At 41.1% G+C, this 27,230-nt stretch overlaps 2 protein-coding genes across 4 annotated transcripts in view; one reads left to right on the top strand and one right to left on the bottom strand.

Annotated features, from left to right (window-relative positions):
* Vps35 (Vacuolar protein sorting 35) overlaps positions 1-6,648 on the bottom strand; it is a 126,237-nt gene extending 119,589 nt beyond the window's left edge. The window contains exon 1 of one of the 3 annotated variants that reach the window (XM_071696160.1): positions 6,562-6,648. The gene's annotated coding sequence lies outside the window, so the exon portion shown is untranslated. Of the gene's footprint in view, positions 1-6,433 lie in introns of all 3 variants that reach the window. The other 2 variants (XM_071696159.1, XM_071696158.1) reach the window with 2 other exon arrangements.
* A 242-nt stretch (positions 6,649-6,890) lies between these two features.
* Positions 6,891-27,230, top strand: part of LOC139767137 (N-acetylneuraminate (7)9-O-acetyltransferase) — a 163,142-nt gene continuing 142,802 nt past the window's right edge. The window contains exons 1-2 of the mRNA XM_071696161.1: positions 6,891-7,226; positions 8,314-8,410. Coding sequence (XP_071552262.1) covers positions 7,055-7,226; positions 8,314-8,410 — 269 coding nt within the window. The 5' untranslated portion in view covers positions 6,891-7,054. The remainder of the gene's footprint in view (positions 7,227-8,313; positions 8,411-27,230) is intronic.

The raw sequence follows: 27,230 nt of genomic DNA, 5'->3' as shown, positions 1-27,230 counted from the left end.
CCTCAAACATCTCATTTCCAACACATCCACCCTCCTCCGCACAACTATATCTATAGCCCATGCCTCGCAACCATATAACTTTGTTGGAACCACTATTCCTTCAAACATACCATTTTTGCTTTCCGAGCTAACACTCTCCCCTTCCACACATTTTTCAACGCTCCCAGAATTTTTGCCCCCCTCCCCCAACCTGTGACTCGCTTCCACTTCCATGGTTCCATCTGCTGCTAAATCCACTCCCAGATATCTAAAACACATCACTTCCTCTAGTTTTTCTCTATTCAGACTTACCTCCCAATTGACTTGTCCCTAAACCCTACTGTACCTAATAACCTTGCTCTTATTCACATTTACTCTCAGCTTTCTTCTTTCACACACTTTACCAAACTCAATCACCAGCTTCTGCAGTTTCTCACCCAAATCAGCCACCTGTGCTGTATCATCAGCAAAACACAACTGACTCACTTTCCAAGCTCTCTCATCCACAACAGACTTCATACTTGCCCCTCTTTCCAAAACTCTAGCATTCACCTCCCTAACAACCCCATCCATAAACAAATCAAACAACCATGGAGACATCACACACCCCTGCTGCAAACCAACATTCACTGAGAACCAATCACTTTCCTCTCTTCCCACTTGTACACATGCCTTACATCCTCAATAAAAACTTTTCACTGCTTCTAACAACTTGCCTCCCACACCATGTATTCTTAATACCTTCCACAGAGAATCTCTATCAACTCTATCATATGCCTTCTCCAGATCCATAAATGCTACATACAAATCCATTCGCTTTTCTAAGTATTTCTCACATACATTCTTCAAAGCAAACACCTGATCCACATACCCTCTACCACTTCTGAAATCGCACTGCTCTTCCCCAATCTGATGCTCTGTACATGCCTTCACCCTCTCTATCAATATCCTCCCATATAATTTCCCAGGAATACTCAACAAACCTATACCTCTGTAATTTGTGCACTCACCTTTATCCCCTTTGCCTTTATACAATGGCACTGTGCATGCACTCTGCCAATCCTCAGGCACCTCACCATGAGTCATACATACATTAAATAACCTTACCAACCAGTTAACACCACAGTCACCCCCTTTTTTAATAAATTCCACTGCAATATCATCCAAACCTGCTGCCTTGCCAGCTTTCATCTTCTGCAAAGCTTTTACTACCTCTTCTCTGTTTACCAAATCATTCTCCTTCACCCTCTCACTTTGCACACCACCTCAACCAAAACACCCTATATCTGCCACTCTATCATCTAACACATTCAACAAATCTTCAAAATACACACTCCATCTCCTTCTCACATCACCACTACTTGTTATCACCTCCCCATTAGCCCCCTTCATCGATGTTCCCATTTGTTTTCTTATCTTACGCACTTTATTTACCTCCTTCCAAAACATCTTTTTATTCTCCCTAAAATTTAATGATACTCTCTCACCCAACCTCTCATTTGACCTCTTTTTCACCTCTTGCAACTTTCACTTGACCTCCTGCCTCTTTCTTTTATACAACTCCCAGTCATTTGCATTATTTCCCTGCAAAACTTATCCAAATGCATCTCTCTTCTCTTTCGCTAATAATCTTACTTCTTCATCCTACCACTCACTACCCTTTCCAATCTGCCCACCTCCCACGCTTCTCATGCCACAAGCATCCTCCTTCTGATTCAGCAAATCCACTTCCTTACTTCTCACATCAACATTTCCACTCTTAAATCCACCTCTTTCACCTCCTTCCAGTATAGTTTCTTAATATTCTGAAACTTTCACTTAACTTCCTTCCAAAATCTTCATCTACTCTTTCTTTCTTTTCTTCTATCAGCTTCTTAACATTCTGCTTATATAGTTTGTATTCTTCCCTCCTCCTTTGCTGAACTTCCACCAGCACATTCCTATTAAGCAATCTACCATATGCCTTTTTCTTCTCTTCCACAGCATATCTAATCTATTCTGTCCACCATGCATTGCCCATTTTATTCCTGTATCTCACTCCCTTGTATCCAATTACTGACTGTATGACCTACAGAACTATATGAGTTAAATTTCCTTGTTATGTTTTGTTTTTCTAAACTTTTCTCAAGTTTTTCTATCGATCTTTAACAATAACATTTTTTCTTATAAATCCTTAGCTAGGGGCACCCTAAATTTTGAGGACTTTGCTGTTTAAAAAAAATATTTATACATTTATTATACTTCGTCGCTCTCTCCTGCATTAGTGAGGTAGCGCAAGGAAACAAACAAAAGAATGGCCCAGCCCACCCACATACACATGTATGTACATACACACCCACACACGCACAAAAAGGTATATGCTGAAAAATCGCTTACTAAAATACAATATACTGTGTCATTCACTGAGTGTAAGATGAAGGTTTTAAAAAGAAAAGCAACTGGGGCACTGAGCAACAGCAGATGCACTGGGACCACATTCAGCTCAATGACCATTTTCACATTTCACTCCTAGTTAAAGTCTCCTTTATCCTGGCGGGTGCACTTGTAACAGAGGATTTGTGAATGTGCACTGAATGCATTTATACTCAATATATGAAAAGATGTATATGATTTATGATGTTCTGACAAGAAATAAGACAAAATGTGAGCAGGTGGATCTTTTACAAAGTTTTGCTTCATCCTTTTAAACTTTCTCTTCTTTTTTCAGGGCATTGTTTAAATCAAAAGGAAGAAGACACTTGCTATAGAAAAAGAGATTTAAGGTGAGCTATGGGCCTAATATCTATCTCAGAGAAGAGTAACAAAGACTATCCCAGTGAGCCAATGCTGATACAAAACACTGCTGCCATGGCCCCATCCATAAGCAGTGCTATGTCTACAGCGCATTCATGGTCTAAAGTGAAAGATGTTACTATCGCATTCAAAACAACTAAAAAATAAATGTTTCTCCAAGAACAAGCCATGCTAGGTTTTCAAGAACTTTTTTCCCAATGCTATGTATCTTAGGTTAAAGGGGAAGAGTGGTTTGGAAATATCTTTAAAGTCAGGGGTTGGTGAGAGGACAAGAGCTAGGGAAGGAGTAACACTAATCCTGAAGCAGGAGCAGTGGTAGTGTGTGAAAGAGTACAAGGAACTAAATTCTAGGTTTCACGGGTAATATTGAAAGTGGAGACAACAGGTGGGTAATCATCAGTGCTTCTGCATCTTGCAAGATCATGAGAGGCAAACGTTTTGGGATCAGCTGCAAAAGTACATCAGCAGTTTCTATGGAAGAGGCCAGATATTAGTGATGGGTGATTTGAATATGAAGGTTAGTAATGTGGCAGTTGAGGGTATAACCAAGGGACATGGGGTATTCAGTAATATGAATGGAAATAGTGAACAGCTTGTGGAACTGTGTACTAAAAAAAGACTGATGGTTGGGAATACTTGGTCTAAAAGAGGGACTTACATAAGTATATATATGTGAGTAGGAGAGATGGTCAGCAGGCATCACAGGACTGGTACGAAAAAGAGACATTTCTGGATGTTTATGTGCTGAAGGGGCAGATGGGGTAAAAATCTGTAGAGGTTTTTGGAAAAGTGGTAACAATATCGGTGAGAAGTGAGTGGTCAGAGTAGTGAGCTTGGGAAAGAGACTTGTGTGAAGAAATACAAGGAGAGATTGAGTGTAGAATGGTTAAACATGAGAGTAAATGTAGCATAGGAAACGGGTGAGGAATGGGAAATACTTAAGGAAGCAGTGCTGGCATATGCCAAGAGGTGCATGTGTTATGAGAATGGTGGGAGGTAGGTAAATTAAAAGGGTTGAGTGGTGGGATGAAAAAGCAAATTTGCTAGTGAAGGGAAAGAGTGCAAATGATTGGGTGATGTATAAGAGAAAGCAGCAGGAGTCAAGAGGAAGGTGCTTAGGTTGGAAAAGTGGTCAAATGAGAGTTGGGATGAGTGAGTATCAGTAAACTTCAATGAGAATAAGAAAGATGTTCTGGATGGGAGTTAAAAATTAAGAAAAAACAACAACAGATAAGAACATCAGTGATGTGGGCAAAAGGGGAAGCAGTAATAGACAGTGATGACATAATGAGATGGAGTGAATACTCTGAAGGACTGCATAATGTGTTTAATGATAGGGTGGCAGATGTAGGGTATTTTAGGCAGGGTGGTATGCAAAGTGAGAGAGTCATGGAGAGTGGTTTGGTGAAGAAGAAAACAGGTGATGGAATGCTTATGAAAGATTAAATGTGGCAAAGCATCTGGGGTGGATGCTACTGCAGTTGAATTTCTTGAGAAAGGGGGTAACTAAGTTGCTGACTAGTTGGTAAGGACTTCCAAAGTATCCATGGATCATGGTGACATACCTAAACATTGGCAGAATGCATATTTAGTGCCACTGCATAAAGACAAAAGCAATAAATATGAGCATTTAAACTACATGGGTATATGTCTGTTGAGTGTAACTGGTAATTTGTATGGAAAGGTAATGACTGATAGGGTGAAGGCATGTACAGAGCATCATGTTTGAGAGGAACAATATGGCTTGAGAAGTAGAGGAGGTGTGGATCAGGTGTTTTCTTTAAAAAAAAGTGTGTGTGGACCAAGTGCTGCTTTAAGGAATGCGTGAGAAATACTTAAAACACATATGGATTTGTATGTGGCATTTATGGATCTTCAGAAAGTGTATGATATGGTTGATCGAGATGCCTTGTGGAAGCTCTTAAAAATATAAAATGTAGAGGGAGAGCTGTTAGGAGTGAGTTTTTATTGAAGGTGTAAGGCATGCATACAAAGGAAGAAGATAGGAAAGCGAATGGTTCCATGTGTAGGAAGGTCTTTGGCAGGAGTATGTGATGTCACCATGGCTGTTTAATTTTTAAATTGAGGGAGGTGAATGAGACAGTCTTGGAGAGAAAGGCGAGTATTCATTCTGTGGGGTAAGAAAGGGACTGGGAAATTATCCGTTGTTGTCTGATGGTACAGCACTGGTGGCAGATTTGGGTGAGAAACTGTAGAAATTGGTGACAATATGGAAGAGTATGAGAAAGGAGAAAACTGAGAGTATATGTGAATAAAAGCAAGATTATTAGTTTACTAAGGCTGAGGTGCAGGTGAGGTGCAGGTTAGTTGGGATGTGGGTTTGAATGGAGAAAACCTGAAGAAGAAGCAAGTCAAAGAGTGGGTGAGGGAGCAGAGGTTCCAGAAGGGCCAATAAGTGTGTGGAAAGAATGTTATCTAGGGAGAAAAAATATATATGTTTGAATGAATAGCAGTTCCAATAGTATCATATGGTAGTGAGGCATGGGCTATAGATAAGGCTGAGCAGAGGAGGATGAATGTGTTGCTACTGAAATGTTTGAGGACAATATGTGGCGTGAGGTGGTTTGATCGATTAAGTAATGAAAGCATATGAGATAAGTGTGGTTGAGAAAGCAGAAAAGGGTGTGCTGAAATGGTTTGAATATATGGAGAGAATCAGAGAGGGAAGATTGACGAACAGGATATATATGTCAGATGTGAAGGGAACAAGGAGAATGGGGAACCAAATTGTAGTCGAAAGGGTGGAATGAAGATTTTGAACAATCAAGGCCAGAACATGTAGAGGAGTGAAAAGTGTGCTGGGGAGAAAGTGAACTGGAATGATGAGGTAAACTGGGTCGACATGCTGTCAATAGACTGAACCAGGGCATGTGGAGTGTTCGAGGTAACCATGGAAAGATCTGAGGGTTGTGGATAGGGAGCTGTAGTTTTAGTGCATTACATATGACAGCTGGAGACTGGATGTGAGAGGATGTGGCCTTTCTTTGTCAGTTCCTGGGGCTACCCTGCTGACATGGGAAACAGCAATCAAGTATAAAAAAATGTAATGTAAAATGTAAAATACAAATAACTATAATGAAATATAAATATCTTGCCTAGCGAAATGCAACAGATGTCTAGTGAGTTCTCTTGTTAAAGTAGTTTCATCAAATTCTGAAATTTTACCCAGCTAAAAACAGATAAACCATTTCATTTTCTGTAAGTTCCACAGTCCTTCCTACCATCAGCTATCTATATTCACTGATTACAAAATGATGCACGAAATCACGCTCTGGCACTCTTAACTTATTCTCTAAATACTATATTGCTATTGGAAAGCAATACCAATGAGATCCCAAACATGAGTGTGGCTAAACTGAGACAACAATAAACAGATAAATAGCCATAACTGATCACACAAGACAATGTGAAATTCTTCATTTCGTTTACCATATCCAAGTATCACAAGTAATAATACATTCATCATCAACGTCTAGTGAGAATACGAAAAACGATAGACAATTACTACAGCAGTGTTCATCACAGGCCAAGAGGTGGCTATAATGTTGGGTCCTAATTAAATTTCATATGAAGTATGTGAAAGTTTCAAAACAAAAAAGTGTTGTTCTAAAACTAATGTGCCGGGTATAGTAATACCAACCTTTTCCCTACTGCCTTGTCTATATACCGTCAAAATCTTGTTCGAAAAAATAAATGCGACCTACTATACAGTCGGAAAATGTCTGGTGCTGGTAGGCGGTGACCAAATACTGTAATGTTTACAATCACCTGATGCTGTGTCCGATTTCCTGCACGTATGAACTCTCTCTTGGACTGACTATAAAGTCCTCGCTGTGATATCTGAAGAAAATTTTTTTAAGAATAAAAAATATGTTCTAATCTTTCGTAGTGTATTATTCCTATATAAGAGCTAAGTCAATAAATTCAGAAATTAATTACCTATGTATATGTTAGTATTTATCCTCATTTAAATGAGATATCTCTCAATTTCCTATAACATTTTTGACGACTTTTTGCCGAAGAGATAGCAGGTATTGTTCATGTTAGTAAAATAATACTGATTTTTCCTGGATGTGGAAGAGGAAACTGGAAGATCCATGCGACATTTGAGGGACACTTGAGAGTATCCAATTGGAAGTTCGGTTCGAGAAGATGAGAATTCTGATTGGTTAATTGCTCCACCCACGAAACTCCTAACATGAATTGTTTGTTTACATCTTTAGCCTGACAACGTAAGCACAGTGGTATTCTGGCTGCCACTATGACTGAGAGGGATGTTAATATTAATGAACCAAGCACAAGTGCAACCAAGATACAACTTCCCGTTATAGAGGAACTGAATTTGTATGTCAACTCCAAAATAGCCAAAATTATTGCTGCAGGAGTGGTGGTTTGTTTTATAACCTACCATGGATTCTTACATGTTGTTGATGGTAGGTACCAATTTATATTACGTTTGTTAAGTAAATTTGTAACGTAATACTTTAAGCTTAATGACTAAGTGATAAGATTATATGGGTAGAATTTTTTCCTGGGGTACCATCGAGTAAACATGGCATAAGTCAAGAATACAGACACGCTTCTTATAGATGATAGAATTTAATGAAATGGGTACCAGAGGATTCCTTACCACGGATAGAGTTGATGTAGGCATGCGATTGTAGGCGTAGCATATCTGACTCCATCAATTTTAAGTTTTTGTAAAGTGGGCATACAGTTTTCATACAGATTATACCCCATAGGTTACAAAATTTTTGGTTTTATGTGCAAATGATAAATCTATTATTATGAAACCTTTGGCCAGGAACACTCATCCTGTAGGTTACGAAAGGTTTATTAGAATAGGATGTATGCCTTCACTCACTAAAAAATCTTTGAGACAGAAATTTTGAAATAACCACAGAAAGTTTAATGCAATCATGACTTTTTCTTATTCCTTACTTAATCACTGTTTCCTGTGTCAGCGAGGTAGCACCTGGAACAGACAAAGCAAGGCCACACCTGCTCACATCCATTCTTTACCTGTCACGTGTAATGCACTGAAACCACAGCTTCCTGTACACAACCAGGCCCCACAGACCTTTCTATGGTTTACCCCTAACACTTCACATTCCCTGGTTCAGCCAGCTGACAGCACATTGACCCTAGTTTACCACATCAGTCCAGTTCCTACTATTCCGTGCATGCCTTTTACTCCCTCGCATGTTCAGGCCCTGATCACTCAAAATCTTTTTCAACCCATCCTTCCATCTCCAATTTGGTCTCCCTCTTCTCTTTTTTCCCCTCTACTCTGACACATACATCCTCTTTTGTCAACCATTCATCACTCATTTTCTCCATGTATCCAAATTATTTCAGCACACTCTTTTTATTTATTACCACACATCTCTATTACCCTTTCACTTTATAGTAACTTTAATTGTGGAGAGAAATATTTTACATTTGCTTGCAAATTTTGGTGCTTTTGATTTTTCCCATTTATAGTAGAGTTGTATGACTTGATTATTCTTATCATTGTAGGCGGAGATTCCTGCCAAAGATTATTGTCAGATGGCAGGTTCCAAGGTGCTTTGGTATGGCAGCCCTATGGTTGTATGTTGCATACATATTCAAATACGTAAGTATTATTATTTAAGCAAATTTTGTTTGTATAGACAGCTCTTATCCATTGCAGTTTTTGTTCATATTGACTTTTGCATTATTTTCATTTTTATTTTTATTTTTATTGAATACTAGTTTTACTACAAGTGACTTACATCAACAACATATTTTAACAAATCTTAACAACCCCATCCATAAACAAATTAAATTATTATTATTGTTATTATTATTATATTTTATTTTTATTATACTTTGTCGCTGTCTCCCGCGTTTGCGAGGTAGCGCAAGGAAACAGACGAAAGAAATGGCCCAACCCCCCCCCCCCCATACACATGTATATACATACGTCCACACACGCAAATATACATACCTACACAGCTTTCCATGGTTTACCCCAGACGCTTCACATGCCTTGCTTCAATCCACTGACAGCACGTCAACCCCGGTATACCACATCGCTCCAATTCACTCTATTCCTTGCCCTCCTTTCACCCTCCTGCATGTTCAGGCCCCGATCACACAAAATCTTTTTCACTCCATCTTTCCACCTCCAATTTGGTCTCCCTCTTCTCCTTGTTCCCTCCACCTCCGACACATATATCCTCTTGGTCAATCTTTCCTCACTCATCCTCTCCATGTGCCCAAACCACTTCAAAGCACCCTCTTCTGCTCTCTCAACCACGCTCTTTTTATTTCCACACATCTCTCTTACCCTTATGTTACTCACTCGATCAAACCACCTCACACCACACATTGTCCTCAAACATCTCATTTCCAGCACATCCATCCTCCTGTGCACAACTCTATCCATAGCCCACGCCTCGCAACCATACAACATTGTTGGAACCACTATTCCTTCAAACATACCCATTTTTGCTTTCCGAGATAATGTTCTCGACTTCCACACATTCTTCAAGGCCCCCAGGATTTTCGCCCCCTCCCTCACCCTATGATCCACTTCCGCTTCCATGGTTCCATCCGCTGCCAGATCCACTCCCAGATATCTAAAACACTTCACTTCCTCCAGTTTTTCTCCATTCAAACTCACCTCCCAATTGACTTGACCCTCAACCCTACTGTACCTAATAACCTTGCTCTTATTCACATTTACTCTTAACTTTCTTCTTCCACACACTTTTCCAAACTCAGTCACCAGCTTCTGCAGTTTCTCACATGAATCAGCCACCAGCGCTGGTGATGTGAGGAGATGGAGTGAGTATTTTGAAGGTTTGTTGAATGTGTTTGATGATAGAGTGGCAGATATAGGGTGTTTTGGTCGAGGTGGTGTGCAAAGTGAGAGGGTTAGGGAAAATGATTTGGTAAACAGAGAAGAGGTAGTGAAAGCTTTGCGGAAGATGAAAGCCGGCAAGGCAGCAGGTTTGGATGGTATTGCAGTGGAATTTATTAAAAAAGGGGGTGACTGTATTGTTGACTGGTTGGTAAGGTTATTTAATGTATGTATGACTCATGGTGAGGTGCCTGAGGATTGGCGGAATGCGTGCATAGTGCCATTGAACAAAGGCAAAGGGGATAAGAGTGAGTGCTCAAATTACAGAGGTATAAGTTTGTTGAGTATTCCTGGCAAATTATATGGGAGGGTATTGATTGAGAGGGTGAAGGCATGTACAGAGCATCAGATTGGGGAAGAGCAGTGTGGTTTCAGAAGTGGTAGAGGATGTGTGGATCAGGTGTTTGCTTTGAAGAATGTATGTGAGAAATACTTAGAAAAGCAAATGGATTTGTATGTAGCATTTATGGATCTGGAGAAGGCATATGATAGAGTTGATAGAGATGCTCTGTGGAAGGTATTAAGAATATATGGTGTGGGAGGAAAGTTGTTAGAAGCAGTGAAAAGTTTTTATCGAGGATGTAAGGCATGTGTACGTGTAGGAAGAGAGGAAAGTGATTGGTTCTCAGTGAATGTAGGTTTGCGGCAGGGGTGTGTGATGTCTCCATGGTTGTTTAATTTGTTTATGGATGGGGTTGTTAGGGAGGTAAATGCAAGAGTTTTGGAAAGAGGGGCAAGTATGAAGTCTGTTGGGGATGAGAGAGCTTGGGAAGTGAGTCAGTTGTTATTATTATTATATATTTATTTATTTTGCTTTGTCGCTGTCTCCCGCATTAGTGAGGTAGCACAAGGTAGTGCAAGGAAACAGACGAAAGAATGGCCCAACCTGCCCACATACACATATATGTACATACATGTCCACACACACAAATACACATACCTATACATCTCAATGTACACATATATATACACACACAGACATATACATATATACACATGTACATAATTCATACTGTCTGCCTTTATTTGTTCCCATCGCCACCCCGCCACACATGGAATAACAACCCCCTCCCCCCTCATGTGTGCGAGGTAGCGCTAGGAAAAGGCACCAAAGGCCCCATTCGTTCACACTCTAGCTGTCATGTAATAATGCACCGAAACCACAGCTCCCTTTCCACATCCAGGCCCCACACAGCTTTCCATGGTTTACCCCAGACGCTTCACATGCCCTGGTTCAATCCATTGACAGCACATCGACCCCGATATACCACATCGTTCCAATTCACTCTATTCCTTGCACGCCTTTCACCCTCCTGCATGTTCAGGCCCCGATCACTCAATCTTTTTCCCTCCATCTTTCCACCTAAAATTTGGTCTCCCACTTCTCGTTCCCTCCACCTCTGACACATATTATTATTATTATTATTATTATTATTATTATTATTATTTTATTTATTTTTTTTTTTTCATACTATCCGCCATTTCCCGCGACAGCGAGGTAGCGTTGAGAACAGAGGACTGGGCCTTTGAGGAAATATCCTCACCTGGCCCTCTTCTCTGTTCCTTCTTTTGGAAAATTAAAAAAAAAAAAAACAAAAAAAAAAAACAAGAGGGGAGGATTTCCAGCCCCCCGCTCCCTTCCCTTTTAGTCGCCTTCTACGACACGCAGGGAATACGTGGGAAGTATTCTTTCTCCCCTATCCCCCTATATATATATATATATATATATATATTTTCTTTCATACTATTTACCATTTCTCGCGTTGGCGAGGTAGCGTTAAGAACAGAGGAGAGCCTTTGAGGGAATATCCTCACTTGGCCCCCTCCTCTGTTCCTTCCTTCGGAAAAGTAAAAACTGGAGGGAAGGATTTCCAGTGCCCCCTTGCTACCACCTCTTTAAGTCTCCTATGGCAAAAAGAATACATGGGAATATATATTAGGTTTCCCTAGTCTTGCATTCAATTGGTAACACCAAGCAGAAAGACACCTTTGATGAGGCTTTATCAATATCAGTGGACAGTATGGGGCAGATCAATGTCAGAAATCTTCCCACCCAATAGGAATCCAACTCACCCTACTCTTACATGAAAAACAGCCTAGAGGTTCCAGGTCCAGGAGCTACTTAGCTAAATACATATACATACATATATACATACATACACTGATAATCTTCATGAAATATAAATCATCGAAGTGGACATGAAAAAGATATCTGACATAAGGAACATTATATACAATAGCCAAAGTATAAGAGCTTTTTCTTTTTACAGTCTGAACCACTTGTGATGAGGCTACAGCTGTAAAAATGCTTATTACAAAAAACTGTAACTTGATTAAACTCCCATCTCACTACCTGTTTTGTATTCCCACTTCAAGGATTACAGTTATGCATTATATGCCTTTATTTGAACAATGTGTAAAGCACTAGTTACTAATTCCTTAATCACACGAAATATCACATTTAATGTCAATCTCACTAATCCACAACACTCAAAAAGTGTGAATTTATCTAACTTGTGTACATCAAACTAGCTAAGAATGACATATACACTGCAGCACTCCATGAAAGGTGTCCACTTTAAACAAAATCATATATATCACAAACAGTTGCAAGAACCTGAAATGAATAATTTAAGCAGGCAAATTTTTGTACAGTTACACATCTATACTTTGCTCACAAAATATTGCATATTATTACATTTGGTCCTTTTTAAATAAAATTACTGAGAATTGGTCAAGTTTCTTCACAGAAAACTTACTGAGAATTGGTCAAGTTTCTTCACAGAAAACTGCACATTTAACTGTGTATCTACTAATGATTAAGAGCATATATTAAAGATAGGCATCATTATTATGATCACAATGCCCAAATGAATATTTTCCATGAGAAAAATCAAGCTCCATAGAGCTGCTCTTCAAATCTTTCAGAAGCCACTTAATTACACCACCTAAACTGAATGGTTTGAAAAAACGGTATTCTCACACTAATGTGTGTAACACTTCCTAAACACTAAGAGGACTTGCAAAGAAAGGGAGTACACTTTTAAATAAATATGATACATCAAAATCCTCACTTTGCAACTCATAAATAGGAAAATTAAATGTTGTCTAAAAAACTCCCATCAAGTATTCAAATTTTACGTATTTCAAAATACGACTCAAACAGATTATTCTGCAAATTATGAAATGAAATACTATATATATATATATATATATATATATATATATATATATATATATATATATATATATATATATATGTATATATATATATATATATATATATATACATATATATATATACATATATATATATACATATATATATACATATATATGTATATGTATACGTCTCTAGTTGTGATGTATAATGCACTGAATTACACATTTCATGTGTGGAGGGGTGGCGACGAGAATGAATGAAGGCCGCAAGTGTGAGTACGTACAAGTGTATAAATGTAGATGTCTGGGTATGTATATGTTGAAATGTATAGGTATGTATATGTGCGTGTGTGGGAGTGTATGTATATACATGTGTATGTGGGTGGGTTGGGCCATTCTTTCGTCTGTTTCCTTGCGCTACCTCGCTAACGCGGGAGACAGCGACAAAGTATAATGAATGAATGAATGATATACATATATATATATATATCCCGGAAAGCAAAAATGGGTATGTTTGAAGGAGTAGTGGTTCCAACGGTGTTGTATGGTTGCGAGGCGTGGGCTGTGGATAGAGTTGTGCGCAGGAGGATGGATGTGCTGGAGATGAGATGTTTGAGGACAATGTGTGGTGTGAGGTGGTTTGATCGAGTAAGTAACGTAAGGGTAAGAGAGATGTGTGGAAATAAAAAGAGCGTGGTTGAGAGAGCAGAAGAGGGTGTTTTGAAATGGTTTGGGCACATGGAGAGAATGAGTGAGGAAAGATTGACCAAGAGGATATATGTGTCGGAGGTGGAGGGAACGAGGAGAAGAGGGAGACCAAATTGGAGGTGGAAAGATGGAGTGAAAAAGGATTTTGTGTGATCGGGGCCTGAACATGCAGGAGGGTGAAAGGAGGGCAAGGAATAGAGTGAATTGGAGCGATGTGGTATACAGGGGTTGACGTGCTGTCAGTGGATTGAATCAAGGCATGTGAAGCGTCTGGGGTAAACCATGGAAAGCTGTGTAGGTATGTATATTTGCGTGTGTGGACGTGTGTATGTACATGTGTATGGGGGGGGGTTGGGCCATTTCTTTCGTCTGTTTCCCTTGCACTACCTCGCAAACGCGGGAGACAGCGACAAAGTATAAAAAAAAAAAAAAAAAAAATATATATATATATATATATATATATATATATATATATATATATATATATATATATATATATATTTTCCACAGATGCTCTGTGGAAGGTATTAAGAATATATGGTGTGGGAGGCAAGTTGTTAGAAGCAGTGAAAAGTTTTTATCGAGGATGTAAGGCATGTGTACGTGTAGGAAGAGAGGAAAGTGATTGGTTCTCAGTGAATGTAGGTTTGCGGCAGGGGTGTGTGATGTCTCCATGGTTGTTTAATTTGTTTATGGATGGGGTTGTTAGGGAGGTAAATGCAAGAGTCCTGGAAAGAGGGGCAAGTATGAAGTCTGTTGGGGATGAGAGAGCTTGGGAAGTGAGTCAGTTGTTGTTCGCTGATGATACAGCGCTGGTGGCTGATTCATGTGAGAAACTGCAGAAGCTGGTGACTGAGTTTGGTAAAGTGTGTGGAAGAAGAAAGTTAAGAGTAAATGTGAATAAGAGCAAGGTTATTAGGTACAGTAGGGTTGAGGGTCAAGTCAATTGGGAGGTGAGTTTGAATGGAGAAAAACTGGAGGAAGTGAAGTGTTTTAGATATCTGGGAGTGGATCTGTCAGCGGATGGAACCATGGAAGCGGAAGTGGATCATAGGGTGGGGGAGGGGGCGAAAATTTTGGGAGCCTTGAAAAATGTGTGGAAGTCGAGAACATTATCTCGGAAAGCAAAAATGGGTATGTTTGAAGGAATAGTGGTTCCAACAATGTTGTATGGTTGCGAGGCGTGGGCTATGGATAGAGTTGTGCGCAGGAGGATGGATGTGCTGGAAATGAGATGTTTGAGGACAATGTGTGGTGTGAGGTGGTTTGATCGAGTAAGTAACGTAAGGGTAAGAGAGATGTGTGGAAATAAAAAGAGCGTGGTTGAGAGAGCAGAAGAGGGTGTTTTGAAATGGTTTGGGCACATGGAGAGAATGAGTGAGGAAAGATTGACCAAGAGGATATATGTGTCGGAGGTGGAGGGAACGAGGAGAAGAGGGAGACCAAATTGGAGGTGGAAAGATGGAGTGAAAAAGATTTTGTGTGATCGGGGCCTGAACATGCAGGAGGGTGTAAGGAGGGCAAGGAATAGAGTGAATTGGAGCGATGTGGTATACAGGGGTTGACGTGCTGTCAGTGGAGTGAATCAAGGCATGTGAAGCGTCTGGGGGTAAACCATGGAAAGCTGTGTAGGTATGTATATTTGCGTGTGTGGACGTGTGTATGTACATGTGTATGGGGGGGGGGTTGGGCCATTTCTTTCGTCTGTTTCCTTGCGCTACCTCGCAAACGCGGGAGACAGCAACAAAGTATAAAAAAAAAAAAAAAAAATATATATATATATATTTTCCCTGGGGATAGGGGAGAAAGAATACTTCCCACGTATTCCCTGCGTGTCGTAGAAGGCGACTAAAAGGGAAGGGAGCGGGGGGCTGGAAATCCTCCCCTCTCGTTTTTTTTTTTTTTTTTTTTTTTTTTTTTAATTTTCCAAAAGAAGGAACAGAGAATTGGGCCAGGTGAGGGTAGTCCCTCAAAGGCCCAGTCCTCTGTTATTAACGCTACCTCGCTAATGCGGGAAATGGCGAATAGTTTGAAAGAAAGAAAAAATATATATATATATATATAGTGTTAGTGATTTGAATGCAAAGGTGAGCAATGTGGCAGTTGAGGGAACAACTGGTATACATTAGTATTATTATTATAATTATTATTATTATTATTATTATGTATATACCTAATTATATGGGAGAGTATTGATTGAGAGGGTGAAGGCATGTACAGAGCATCAGATTGGGGAAGAGCAGTGTGGTTTCAGAAGTGGTAGAGGATGTATGGATCAGGTGTTTGCTTTGAAGAATGTATGTGAGAAATTCTTAGAAAAGCAAATGGATTTGTATGTAGCATTTATGGATCTGGAGAAGGCATATGATAGAGTTGATAGAGATGCTCTGTGGAAGGTATTAAGAATATATGGTGTGGGAGGCAAGTTGTTAGAAGCAGTGAAAAGTTTTTATCGAGGATGTAAGACATGTGTACGTGTGGGAAGAGAGGAAAGTGATTGGTTCTCATTGAATGTAGGTTTGTGGCAGGGGTGTGTGAAGTCTCCATGGTTGCTTAATTTGTTTATGGATGGGGTTGTTAGGGAGGTGAATGCAAGAGTTTTGGAAAGAGGGGCAAGTATGCAGTCTGTTATGGATGAGAGAACTTGGGAAGTGAGTCAGTTGTTGTTTGCTGATGATACAGCGCTGGTGGCTGATTCGTGTGAGAAACTGCAGAAGCTGGTGACTGAGTTTGGTAAAGTGTGTGAAAGAAGAAAGTTGAGAGTAAATGTGAAGAAGAGCAAGGTTATTAGGTACAGTAGGGTTGAGGGACAAGTCAATTGGGAGGTAAGTTTGAATGGAGAAAAACTGGAGGAAGTGAAGTGTTTTAGATATCTGGGAGTGGGTTTGGCAGCGGATGGACCAATGGAAGCGGTAGTGAATCATAGGGTTGGGGAGGGGGCGAAAGTTCTGGGAGCGTTGAAGAATGTGTGGAAGTTGAGAACATTATCTCGGAAAGTAAAAAAGGTATGTGTGAAGTAATAGTGGTTCCAACAATGTTATATGGTTGCGAGGCGTGGACTATGGATAGAGTTGTGCGCAGGAGGGTGGATGTGCTGGAAATGAGATGTTTGAGGACAATATGAGGTGTGAGATGGTTTGATCGAGTAAGCAATAATAGGGTAAGAGAGATGGGTGGTAATAAAAAGAGCGTGGTTGAGAGAGCAGAAGAGGGTGTTTTGAAATGGTTTGGTCACATGGAGAGAATGAGTGAGGAAAGATTGACCAAGAGGATATATGTGTCAGAGGTGGAGGGAACGAGGAGAAGTGGGAGACCAAATTGGAGGTGGAAAGATGGAGTGAAAAAGATTTTGAGTGATCGGGGCCTGAACATCCAGGAGGGTATACCACATCAATCCAATTCACTCTATTCCTTGCCGGCCTTTCACCCTCCTGCATGTTCAGGCCCCGATCACTCAAAATCTTTTTCACTCCATCTTTCCACCTCCAATTTGGTCTCCCACTTCACCTCGTTCTCTCCACCTCCAACACATATATCCTCTTCATCAATCTTTCCTCACTCATTCTCTCCATGTGCCCAAACCATTTCAAAACACCCTCTCTGCTCTCTCAACCACGCTCTTTTTATTTCCACACATCTCTCTTATCCTTACATTACTTACTCGATCAAACCACCTCACACCACACATTGTCCTCAAACATCTCATTTCCAGCACATCCACCCTCCTGCGCACAACTCTATCCATAGCCCACGCCTCGCAACCATGCAACATTGTTGGAACCACTATTCCTTCAAACATACCCATTTTTGCTTTCCGAGATAATGTTCTCGACTTCCACACATTCTTCAAGGCTCCCAGAATTTTCGTCCCCTCCCCCACCCTATGATTCACTTCCGCTTCCATGGTTCCATCCGCTGCCAGATCCACTCCCAGATATCTGGGAGCGGATGGAACCATGGAACCATTATTATTATTATGTATATATATAATTGGAGGTGGAAAGATGGAGTGAAAAAGATTTTGTGTGATCGAGGCCTGAACATGCAGGAGGGTGAAAGGAGGGCAAGGAATAGAGTGAATTGCATTGATGTGGTATACCGGGGTTGACGTGCTGTCAGTGGATTGAATCAGGGCATGTGAAGCGTCTGGGGTAAACCATGGAAAGCTGTGTAGGTATGTATATTTGCGTGTGTGGACGTATGTATATACATGTGTATGGGGGTGGGTTGGGCCATTTCTTTCGTCTGTTTCCTTGCGCTACCTCGCAAATGCAGGAGACAGCGACAAAGGAAAAAAAAAAAAATATTTACATTTATTTTGCTTTGTCGCTATCTCCCGTGTTAGCGACGTAGTGCAAGGAAACAGATGAAAGAATGGCCCAACCCACCCACATACACATATTTTTTTTTTTTTTTTTGCCGCTGTCTCCCGCGTTTGCGAGGTAGCACAAGGAAACAGACGAAAGAAATGGCCCAACCCACCCCCATACACATGTATATACATACGTCCAGACACGCAAATATACATACCTACACAGCTTTCCATGGTTTACCCCAGACGCTTCACATGCCCTGATTCAATCCACTGACAGCACGTCAACCCCGGTATACCACATCAATCCAATTCACTCTATTCCTTGCCCTCCTTTCACCCTTCTGCATGTTCAGGCCCCGATCACACAAAATCTTTTTCACTCCATCTTTCCACCTCCAATTTGGGGTCCCACTTCTCCTCGTTCCCTCCACCTCTGACACATATATCCTCTTTGTCAATCTTTCCTCACTCATTCTCTCCATGTGCCCAAACCATTTCAAAACACCCTCTTCTGCTCTCTCAACCACGCTCTTTTTATTTCCACACATCTCTCTTACCCTTACGTTACTTACTCGATCAAACCATCTCACACCACACATTGTCCTCAAACATCTCATTTCCAGCACATCCATCCTCCTGTGCACAACTCTGTCCATAGCCCACGCCTCGCAACCATACAACATTGTTGGAACCACTATTCCTTCAAACATACCCATTTTTGCTTTCCGAGATAATGTTCTCGACTTCCACACATTCTTCAAGGCTCCCAGAATTTTCGCCCCTTCCTCCACCCTATGATCCACTTCCGCTTCCATGGTTCCATCCGCTGCCAGATCCACTCCCAGATATCTAAAACACTTTACTTCCTTCAGTTTTTCTCCATTCAAACTTACCTCCCAATTGACTTGACCCTCAACCCTACTGTACCTAATAACCTTGCTCTTATTCACATTTACTCTTAACTTTCTTCTTTCACACACTCTACCAAACTCAGTCACCAGTTTCTGCAGTTTCTCACATGAATCAGCCACCAGCGCTGTATCATCAGCGAACAACAACTGACTCACTTCCCAAGCTCTCTCATCCCCAACAGACTTCATACTTGCCCCTCTCTCCAAAACTCTTGCATTCACCTCCCTAACAACCCCATCCATAAACAAATTAAACAACCATGGAGACATCACACACCTCTGCCGCAAACCTACATTCACTGAGAACCAATCACTTTCCTCTCTTCCTACACGTACACATGCCTTACATCCTCGATAAAAACTTTTCACTGCTTCTAACAACTTGCCTCCCACACCATATATTCTTAATACCTTCCACAGAGCATCTCTATCAAGTCTATCATATGCCTTCTCCAGATCCATAAATGCTACATACAAATCCATTTGCTTTTCTAAGTATTTCTCACATACATTCTTCAAAGCAAACACCTGATCCACACATCCTCTACCACTTCTGAAACCACACTGCTCTTCCCCAATCTGATGCTCTGTACATGCCTTCACCCTCTCAATCAATACCCTCCCATATAATTTACCAGGAATACTCAACAAACTTATACCTCTGTAATTTGAGCACTCACTCTTATCCCCTTTGCCTTTGTACAATGGCACTATGCACGCATTCCGCCAATCCTCAGGCACCTCACCATGAGTCATACATACATTAAATAACCTTACCAACCAGTCAACAATACAGTCACCCCCTTTTTTAATAAATTCCACTGCAATACCATCCAAACCTGCTGCCTGGCGGCTTTCATCTTCCGCAAAGCTTTTACTACCTCTTCTCTGTTTACCAACTCATTTTCCCTAACCCTCGCACTTTGCACACCACCTCGACCAAAACACCCTATATCTGCCACTCTATCATCAAACACATTCAACAAACCTTCAAAATACTCACTCCATCTCCTTCTCACATCACCACTACTTGTTATCACCTCCCCATTTGCGCCCTTCACTGAAGTTCCCATTTGCTCCCTTGTCTTACGCACTTTATTTACCTCCTTCCAGAACATCTTTTTATTCTCCCTAAAATTTAATGATACTCTCTCACCCCAACTCTCATTTGCCCTTTTTTTCACCTCTTGCACCTTTCTCTTGACCTCCTGTCTCTTTCTTTTATACGTCTCCCACTCAATTGCATTTTTTCCCTGCAAAAATCGTCCAAATGCCTCTCTCTTCTCTTTCACTAATACTCTTACTTCTTCATCCCACCACTCACTACCCTTTCTAATCAACCCACCTCCCACTCTTCTCATGCCACAAGCATCTTTTGCGCAATCCATCACCGATTCCCTAAATACATCCCATTCCTCCCCCACTCCCCTTACTTCCATTGTTCTCACCTTTTTCCATTCTGTACTCAGTCTCTCCTGGTACTTCCTCACACAAGTCTCCTTCCCAAGCTCACTTACTCTCACCACCCTCTTCACCCCAACATTCACTCTTCTTTTCTGAAAACCCATACAAATCTTCACCTTAGCCTCCACAAGATAATGATCAGACATCCCTCCAGTTGCACCTCTCAGCACATTAACATCCAAAAGTCTCTCTTTCGCGCGCCTGTCAATTAACACGTAATCCAGTAATGCTCTCTGGCCATCTCTCCTACTTACATAAGTATACTTATGTATATCTCGCTTTTTAAACCAGGTATTCCCAATCACCAGTCCTTTTTCAGCACATAAATCTACAAACTCTTCACCATTTCCATTTACAACACTGAACACCCCATGTTTACCAATTATTCCCTCAGCTGCCACATTACTCACCTTTGCATTCAAATCACCCATCACTATAACCCGGTCTCGTGCATCAAAACCACTAACACACTCATTCAGGTGCTCCCAAAACACTTGCCTCTCATGATCTTTCTTCTCATGCCCAGGTGCATATGCACCAATAATCACCCATCTCTCTCCATCAACTTTCAGTTTTACCCATATTAATCAAGAATTTACTCTCTTACATTCTATCACATACTCCCACAACTCCTGTTTCAGGAGTATTATTATTGTTATTGTTATTATTATTATTATTATTATTATTATTATTATTATTATTATTATTATTATTATTTTCCCTGGGGATAGGGGAGAAAGGATACTTCCCACGTATTCCCTGCGTGTCGTAGAAGGCGACTAAAAGGGAAGGGAGCGGGGGGCTGGAAATCCTCCCCTCTCGTTTTTTTTTTTTTTTATTTTCCAAAAGAAGGAACAGAGAAGAGGTCCAGGTGAGGATATTTCCTCAAAGGCCCAGTCCTCTGTTCTTAACGCTACCTTGCTATCGCGGGAAATAGCGAATAGTATAAAAAAAAAAAATTATTAATATTATTGTTATTATTATTATACATAATTGCTGTTTCTTGCATCAGTGAGGAAGCATTAGAAAACAGACGAAGAATGGCCCATCCACCCATATACACATATATGTACATAAATGCCCACATACCCACATATACATACATACACATATCAACATTTACGTACAGCATTACATACATACACATGTACATATTCATACTTGCTTACCTCCATTCATTCCTGTCGCTACCCTGCCCCACAGGAAAACAGCATCACTATCCCCTGCTTCAGCGAGATAGTGCCAGGAATACAGACAAAAGGCTCCATTCATTCACATTCAGTCTCTAGCTGACATGTGTAATGCACCAAAGCCACAGCTTCCTATCCACATCCTAGCCCCACAGACCTTTCCATGGTTACCCCATGCTTCACATGCCCTCATTCAGTCCATTGACAACACATCAACTCCAGTATACCACATCGTTCCAATTCACTCTATTCCTTGCATGTCTTTCACCATTCTGTATGTTCAGGCTCTGCTCGCTCAAAATCTTTTTCATTCCTTCCTTCCACCTCCAATTTGGTTTCCCACTTCTCCTTCTTCCCTCCACCTCTGACACATATATCCTCCTTGTCAATATCTCCTCACTCATTCTTTCTGTATGTCCAAATCATTTCAATACACCCTCTTCTGCTCTCTTAACCATACTCTTTTCATTTCCACACATCTCGCTTACCCTTAAATTACTTACTCGATCAAACCACCTCACACCACATGCTGTCCTCAAACATTTCATTTCCAACACATCCACCCTCCTCTGTACAACCCTATCTATAGCCCATGCCTCGCAACCATATAACATTGTTGGAACTACTATTCCTTCAAACATACCATTTTTTGGTCTCTGAGATAATGTTCTCTTCTTCCACACATTCTTCATCGCTCCCAGAATCTTCACCCCCTCCCCCACACTGTGACTCACTTCCACTCTCGTGGTTCCATCCGCTGCTAAGTCCACTCCCGGATATCTAAAACACCACACTTCCTCCAATTTTTCTCCATTCAAACTCACATGCCAATTAACTTGTCCCTCAACCCTACTGAACCAAATAACCTTGCTCTTATTCACATTTACTCTCAATTTTCTCTTTTCACACACTTTTCCAAACTCAGTCACCAACCTCTGCAGTTTCTCACGCGAATCAGTCTCTAGAGCTGTATCATCGGCAAACAACAACTTACTTCCCATGCCCTCTCATCCGCAACAAACTGCATACTCGCCCCTATCTCGAAAGCACCGGCATTCAGTTTCCAAATCACCCCATCCATAAACAAATTAAACACCCATGGGGACATCACACACCCCTGCCGCAGACCAACATTGATTGGGAACCAATCACTCTCCTCTCTTCCTACTTTTACACATGCCTTACATTCCTAGTAAAAACTTTTCACTGCTTCTAGCAACTTACCTCCCACCCCATATACACTTAAAACCTTCCACAAAGCATCTCTATCTACCCTATCATATGCCTTCTCCAGATCCATAAATGCTGCATACAAATCCATTTGTTTTTCTAAGTCTTTATCACATAAATTCTTCAGAGCAAACACCCGATCCACACATCCTTTATCTCTTCTGAAACCATACTGGTCTTCCCCAATCTGATGCTCTGTACATGCCTTCACCCTCTCAGTCAGTATCCTCCCATATAATTTCCCAGAAATACTTAACAAACTTACACCTAGTTTTGAACACTCACCTTTGTCCCGTGTCCCTTTGTACAATGGCACTATGCATGCATTATGCCAATTCTCAGGCATTTCACCATGGTTCATACATACAATGAATATATTTACCAACCAGTCAACAACACAGTCGCCCATTGTTTTAATAAATTCCACTGCAACACCATCAAAACCTGCCACCTTGCAGGATTTCATTTTCCACAATACTTTCACTATGTCTTCTCTCTTCACCAGATCATTCTCCCTGACCCTCTTACTTCATACATCACCCTGACCAAAACACCCTATATCTGCCACTCTATCATCAAACACATTCAACAAACCTTCAAAACACTCACTCTGTCTCTATCTGTTATCACTTCCCCACTTGCTCCCTTCACCAATGTTCCCATTTGTTCCCTTGTCTTATGCACGTTATTTACCTCCTTCCAAAGCATCTTTTTATTCTCCTTAAGTTTACTAATACGCTCTCACTCCAACTCTCATTTGCCCTCTTTTTCACCTCTTGCACCTTTCTCTTGACCTCTTGCCACTTTCTCTTTTACATCTTCCAGTCATTTGCACTACTTCCCTGCAAATATCCAAATGCCTCTCTCTTCTCTTTCACTTCATCCCACCACTACCCTTTCTAATCTGCCCACCTCCCACCTTTCTCATACTACATGCATCTTTTGTGCAAGCCATCACTGCTTCCCTAAATACATCCCATTCCTCCCCTACTCCCCTTACATCATTTGCTCTCACATTTTTCCATTCTACACTCAATCTCTCTTGGTACTTTCTCACAATTCTCCTTTTGAAGCTCACTTACTCTCACCACTCTCTTCACCCCAACATTCTCTCTTCTTTTCTTAAAGCCTTTACAAATCTTCGCCTTTGCCTCCACAAGATAATGATCAGACATCCCTCCAGTTGCTCCTATCAGCACATTAACATTCAAAAGTCTCTCTTTCGCATGCCTATCAATTAACACATAATCCAATAATGTTCTCTGGCCATCTTTCCTACTTACATAAGTATACTTATGTATATATCTCTTTTTAAACCAGGTATTCCCAATCACCAGCCCTTTTTCAGCACATAAATCTACAAGCTCTTCACCATTTCCATTTCCAACACTGAACACCCAATGTACATCAATTATACCCTCAACTGCCACATTACTCACCTTTGCATTCAAATCACCCATCACTATAACCTGGTCTTGTGCATCAAAGCTGGTAACACACTCACTCAGCTGCTCCCAAAACCTCTGCCTCTCATGATCTCTCTCTATCCACTTTTAGCTTTACCCATATCAGTCTTGAATTTACTTTCTTACACTCTGTCACATACTCCCACAACTCCTGCTTTAGGAGTAGTGCTACTCTTTCCTTTGCTCTTGTCCTCTCACCAACCCCTGACTTTACTCCCAAGACATTTCAAACCACTCTTCCTCTTTACCCTTGAGCTTCGTTTCACTCAGAGCCAAAACATCCAGGTTCCTTTCCTCAAACATGCTACCTATCTCTCCTTTTTTCTCATCTTGATTACATCCACACATATTTAGACAACCCAATCTTAGCCTTCGAGGAGGATGAGCACTTCCCGCATGACTCCTTCTGTTTCCCCTTTTAGAAAGGTAGAATACCAGGAGGGGAGGGTTTGTAGCCCCCTGCTCCCATCCCCTTTAGTCGCCTTCTATGTCATGCAGGGAATGCGTGGAAAGTATTCTTTCTCCCGTATCCCCAAGGATAGAGGAGAATATTTGGGAATAAGAGCAAGGTTATTAGGTTTAGTAGGGTTGAGGGACAAATTAATTGGGAGGTAAGTTTGAAACTTTGGAGGAAGTGACGTGTTTTAGATATCTGCAACTGGAACCATGGAAGCTGAAGTGGGTCACAGGGTGGGGAAGGGGTTAGGAATAGTGGTTCCAGCAATGTTATATGGTTGCGAGGCATGGGCTATAGATGCGGTTGTATGGATGAGGGGGGATTTGTTGGAAATGAGATGTTTGAGGACAATATGTAGTGTGAGGTGGTTTGATTGAGTAAGTAATGAAAGGCTGAGAGAGATGTGTGGTAATAAAAAGAGTGTGGTTGAGAGACCAGAAGAGGGTGTGTTGAAATGGTTTGGACACATGGAGAGAATGAGTGAGGAAAGATTGGCAAAGAAGATTTATGTGTCAGAGTTGGAGGGAAGAATGAAGGGAGACCAAACTGGAAGTGGAAGGATGGAGTGAAAAGATTTTGAGCGGCTGGGGCCTGAACATACAAGAAGTTGAAAGGCATGCAAGGAATAGAGTGAATTGGAATGATGTGGTATATCGGGGTCAATGTGCTGTCAATGGACTGAATGAGAGCATGTGAAGTGTCTGGGGTAAACCATTGAAAGTTCTGTGGGGCCTGGATGCGGAAAGGGAGCTGTGGTTTCGGTGCTTTACACATGGCAGCTAGAGATTGAGCGTGAGCAAATGTGGCCTTTTTTGTCTTTTCTTGGTGCTACTTCACTGTGGGGAGGGGGGCTATTTCCATTGTGCTGAGTAGCGACAGTAATGGATGAAGGCAGCAAGTATGAATATATACACATGTACATATGGATATGTCAGTATGTATATGTATATATACATTGATATGTATATGTTATGGGGTTGTTAGGGAGGTGAATGCAAGAGTTTTGGAGAGAGGGGCAAGTATGCAGTCTGTTGTGGATGAGAGAGCTTGGGAAGTGAGTCAGTTGTTGTTCGCTGATGATACAGCACTGGTGGCTGATTCAGGTGAGAAACTACAGAAGCTGGTGACTGAGTTTGGTAAAGTGTGTGAAATAAGAAAGCTGAGAGTAAATGTGAATAAGAGCAAGGTAATTAGGTACAGTAGGGTAGTGGGACAAGATATTGGGAGGTAAGTTTGAATGGAGAAAAACTTGAGGAAGTGAAGTGTTTTAGATATCTTGGAGTGGATTTGGCAATGGATGGAACTATGGAAGCCGAAGTCAGTCACAGGGTGGGGGAGGGGGTGAAAGTTCTGAGAGCATTGAAAATGTGTGGAAGGCGGGAACATTATCTCGGAAAGCAAAAATGGGTATGTTTGAAGGAATAGTGGTTCCAACAATGTTATATAGTTGTAAGGCATGGGCTATAGATAGGGTTGTGTGGAGGAGGGTGGATGTGTTGGAAATGAGATGTTTTAGGACAGTATATGGTGTGAGGTGGTTTGATTAAGTAATGAAAGGGTAAGAGAGATTTATTCATATTTATTATACTTTGTCGCTGTCTCCCATGTTAGCGAGGTAGCACAAGGAAACAGGCAAAAGAATGGCCCAATCCACCCACATACACATGTATATACATACACGTCCACACACACACGTATACATACCCATACATCTAAATGTATACATATATATACACAGAGACATATACATATATACACATGTACATAATTCATACTGTCTGCTCTTATTCATTCCCGTCGCCACCCTGCCACACATGAAATGAAAACCCCTTCCCCCCAAATGTGCGCGAGGTAGTGCTAGGAAAAGGCAACGAAGGCCTCATTCGTTCACACTCAGTCTCTAGCTGTCATGTATAATGCACTGAAACCACAGCTCCCTTTCCACATCCAGGCCCCACAAAACTTTCCCTGGTTTACCCTTGACGCTTCACATGCCCTGGTTCAATCCATTGAGAGCACGTCGACCCTGGTATACCACATTGTTCCAATTCACTCTATTCCATGCACGCCTTTATCCCTCCTGCATGTTCAGGCCCCAATCTTTCAGAATCTTTTTCACTCCATCTTTCCACCTCCAATTTGGTCTCCCACTTCTCCTTGTTCCCTCCACCTTTGACACATATATCCTCTTTGTCAATCTTTCGTCACTCATTCTCTCCATGTGACCAAACTATTTCAAAACACCCTCTTCAACCACCCTCTTTTTATTACCACACATCTCTCTTACCCTTTCATTACTTACTCGATCAAACCACCTCACACCACACATTATCCCCGAACATCTCATTTCCAGCACATCCACCCTCCTCCGCACAACTCTATCTATAGCCCACGGCTTGCAACCATATAACATTGTTTGAACCACTTTTCCTTCAAACATACTCATTTTAGCTTTCCAAGATAACGTTCTCAACTTCCATACATTTTTCAACACTCCCAGAACTTTTGTCCCCTCCCCCTCCCTGTGATTCACTTCTGCTTCTATGGTTCCATCCGCTGCCAAATCCACTCCCAGATATCTAAAACATTTCACTTCCTCCAGTTTTTCTCCATTCGAACTTACCTCCCAATTGACTTGTCCCTCA

The sequence above is a fragment of the Panulirus ornatus genome, chromosome 59 (genome assembly GCF_036320965.1).
Source record: "Panulirus ornatus isolate Po-2019 chromosome 59, ASM3632096v1, whole genome shotgun sequence".
NCBI lineage: Eukaryota > Metazoa > Arthropoda > Malacostraca > Decapoda > Palinuridae > Panulirus > Panulirus ornatus.
The sequence above is the reverse complement of the archived record's forward strand: the minus strand, read 5'-3'. Positions and strand labels throughout refer to the sequence as shown.